The sequence below is a fragment of the Silene latifolia genome, chromosome 9 (genome assembly GCF_048544455.1).
Source record: "Silene latifolia isolate original U9 population chromosome 9, ASM4854445v1, whole genome shotgun sequence".
In the NCBI taxonomy this organism is placed as follows: Eukaryota; Viridiplantae; Streptophyta; class Magnoliopsida; order Caryophyllales; family Caryophyllaceae; genus Silene; species Silene latifolia.
The window spans coordinates 117,311,833-117,315,715 of NC_133534.1; the positions used below are offsets into that span (position 1 = coordinate 117,311,833).

Genomic DNA, 3,883 nt, shown 5'->3' on the forward strand with positions numbered 1-3,883 from the left:
CAAGTACCACAGGATAGAGTCTACAGTAGGCTGGATAGAGCAATGGGAAATATTGAATGGATGGAAGCTTATGGTAATTATAATGCTCATTTTCACCCTGAAGGACTTTTTGATCATTGTCCTTGTACTCTTGTTGATAGGACTAGTGAAATAAAATGCAGGAGAAACTTTAAGTATTTTAATATGTGGGGGCAATCTGAGGTGTTCAAGCCTTGTGTTGCAAATGTTTGGAATAGGAAGAAAGATGGGACCAAAATGTTTCAAGTGGTGAAGAAATTAAAGGAGCTGAAACCAGAGCTGAAGCAACTTAATAAGCACTGTTTCTCTGATATTGAGACAAGTTTTAATGTGACTGGTATGTTGCTTGATAAACTCCAGAGAGAGTTGGTGGTTAGGCCTGGGGATACTGAATTAGTCCAACAGGAATGCCTTGTGGCACAGGAGTTGAGGGATCTTCAGAGAGCTAGAGATAGCTTTCTAATTCAGAAAGCCAAGCTGCAATGGTCACTGGAGGGTGATTTTAATTCTGCTTATTTTCACAATGCTATGAGGAAACGAGTAATGCAAAATAAAGTTCTATGTATTGAGAACCAGCATGGAGTTTTATGTACTGATGGAGCTCAGATACAAGATGCATTTCTGGAGTACTATCAGGACCTTCTTGGATCTAATAGTCAGGTGGAGCATATGAATATTCATGTGGTCCAGCGTGGGAAATGTTGTACTGTTGATCACTGGACTCTATTGAACTCACCAGTTTCTGCTGAGGAAGTTAAAGAATGCTTGTTTAGCATTCCCAAGGACAAATCACCTGGGCCTGATGGCTACACAAGCATGTTCTTCAAAGATGCCTGGGATATAGTAGGGGGTGAGGTTTGTGATGCTATCATAAACTTTTTTGATACTGGCAAGCTTCTTACTCAGATCAATGCCACCTCTATAATATTGATCCCTAAGATGGATAGACCAACTTCTGTCAAGCACTTCAGGCCAATAGCCTGTTGTAATGTCTTGTATAAAACCATCTCAAAATTATTGTGCAAGAGATTGGTTGGGGTCCTGCCTGATATAATCAGCAGGAATCAAGGTGCTTTTGTGCATGGTAGGAGTATCCTTGAAAACATACTGATCTGTCAGGACTTGGTTAGGCTATACCATAGGAGTACCTCTTCTCCTAGGTGTATGTTCAAACTGGACCTCCAAAAAGCATATGACTCAATTGAATGGTCTTTTATTGATGAGATGATGAGTGCAATGAACTTTCCTGATAGGTTTAGGAGACTGGTGATGACTTGTATTACAACTACTTCCTTTTCTCTGAATTTGAATGGTTCAATGTTTGGTTACTTCTCTGGTAAAAGAGGGCTACGGCAAGGGGACCCAATTTCTCCATTGATCTTCACCATTTGTATGGAGTACCTCTCTAGGATCTTGGATTATGCAACTGAGAAGTGGTTTTTTAGATATCATCCATTGTGTGGAGCTTTGAGGTTAACCCATCTGCTCTTTGCTGATGATTTATTATTGTTTTGCAAAGGAGACACTAGGTCCATTATGCTGCTGTTGAGAGCATTCTCTACCTTTTCTGCTACTTCTGGGCTAAAGGTTAACCCTGCTAAGTCTGAAGTGGTTTTCTGTGGAGTGGATGATACTGTCAAGAAGGATATTTTACAGGTATCAGGTTTCAGAGAAGGTCACTTACCATTTAAGTACCTGGGAATTCCTATCCAACCAGGGAGGCTTTCTAGGCAGGACTGTTCTATCCTGGTGGAGAGAATTGTGGCCAGAGTAAGAAGTATAGGGGCTAAGAAGTTGAGCTATGCAGGGAGACTCACCATGGTTAATTCAGTGCTGAATACTCTGCACAACTACTGGGGTTCTATCTTCTTGATTCCAAAATCAACTATCAAGAGAATTGAAGCTGTGTGTAGGAATTTTTTCTGGGATGGAGGTACTGAATATAATAGAGCTCCTCTGGTTGCCTGGTCTACTATTTGTACTAGCAAGAAGGAAGGGGGGTTAGGTGTAAAGAATGCTGAATTTTGGAATGCTGTAAGTGTTGGTAAACTAGTGAATTGGATTTACACAAAAGCTAATAGACTGTGGGTGCTGTGGGTGGATCATGTTTATTTGAAAGGACAAGATTGGAATTCATATGAACCTCCTCCTTATTCCAATTAGAACTGGAGGAATATATGTAAAACAAGGAAGTTGATGGCTATGGGTTATGTAGGGGATCAGTGGACTTTGGATGTGAAGGGGTATACTGTGAAGACTGGGTACCAACTGTTGCAGGGGCAGCACCCTCATGTACAGTGGTATAAGGAGGTTTGGGATAGCTGGTTTTTGCCCAAGCACCCCATTATAGGCTGGATGATTAAGCAGGAGGCCTTGAACCTGAGAGATAAATTGCATAGGTTGAATATTTGTGGGAGTAATATGTGTGTCATCTGTGAAAAGGAGCCTGAAACACATCAGCACTTGTTTACTCAGTGTGAGTACAGCAGGACTGTGGTGTTACTTCTGGATGACTGGTTGAGTAGTGCACTAAATGGGACTGTACAGGGTTTGCCTACTCGGAAGAATATCTGCAGACTGGTACAAATTACAACTTGGTACACTCTATGGAAGGAAAGGAATTCTTGCAGGTTAGATCTGGTTGTCAGAAGACCTGAGAGTTTGGTGAAGGACATTCAAAGATTTGTATGTATGCGTGTGAAAATGATGTTGCAGGAACAGTGGCCTGCTAGTAATGAGTATAGTATTTGGCTGAGATTGAGAGATACTATTTAACTAAGTTTAGGAAAGGAGATCTTTAGATGTTTGGAATATACTGAAACGATGTATTTGATGATGGATATTTTAATGAAAAATCTCACATTTGACCAAAAAAAAAACTAGACCGAATAAAGAACCCACTCGGCCGAGTGTAGCTCCACTCGACCGAGTGGAAGACCTTGTACTCCATTGCAGTACGCTGGAAGGCCTGGAAAGTCGATCACTCGACCGAGTGACCACCCACTCGATCGAGTAGAGCCTCCACTCGATCGAGTGGCCTTATACTCGACCGAGTGCCGGTCGAGTGAGATTTATACGGGAAAATTATTGGTGAAATGTCGCTTTCATAACGTTATCACTTCAGATTTCCCACACAAAACCCTTCTCAAATACTATTCACACCACTCTCTAAACTTCCCCACATCTCTCTAAATTCTCCACCACCAAATCCTCTCAATAACCCTAATTTTTCTAAAGAAGATTCTTGCCTTCTTAGCCTTTCCTCTTTGTTGTGAGTTGATCTACACTTCCTCTTCCCTTCTATCTTGTCTTAACAATCTTATTTAGTTAGTAGATTACACCTTACTTAATTATGTTGTAAGAATTAAAAGGGATATTTAAGGGGTTTAATTAGTATGCTTATTATAATAGATTGTAGTATTGCTTGTAATAATTAATATGTGTAGGAAGCCTCATTGAGGAGCATTTCTAGTGAGTAGCTTGTGGACTTGTAGAGATAAGCTCAAGGTAGGGTTTCCCTACTTAGCTACAATGATATGAATGTTTGATTGTGCATTTATTATCATTGATTACATTTGTCTCGTATTAGTTGCATTATAACATGTTTTGGATAATTAGGGTTTGGTACATATTATGGTCTCATGATGATTTTGGGAAGAATAAGTATGATGAATGACTCTAGTGTTGATTATCTTGCATTATAATATGTTAATCCCCCACTAAACTAAAAGAATAAGAAATTCTGAATGTTTTCCCGCTCAATTGATTGACTATAGTGGTGGGCCATGCTAAATATTAATAATTGATATGATTCACTAACAAAAGAAGGTGGGGCCCATGTTATTCTATGCAAGTTTATTCAACG

The 3,883-nt window shown here is 39.9% G+C and overlaps 1 protein-coding gene across 1 annotated transcript; it reads left to right on the forward strand.

Moving 5' to 3' along the window:
- Positions 1-2,214: 2,214 nt before the first annotated feature.
- LOC141601508 (uncharacterized) lies at positions 2,215-2,793 on the forward strand. Its single transcript, XM_074421796.1, has one exon. It carries the CDS (start codon positions 2,215-2,217, stop codon positions 2,791-2,793), a length of 579 nt encoding a protein of 192 aa, XP_074277897.1.
- Positions 2,794-3,883: the final 1,090 nt, after the last annotated feature.

Excerpts from the sequence above, each read along its gene's own strand:
- LOC141601508 (XM_074421796.1), top strand. The coding sequence starts at position 2,215 with ATGGCTATGGGTTATGTAGGGGATCAGTGGACTTTGGATGTGAAGGGG.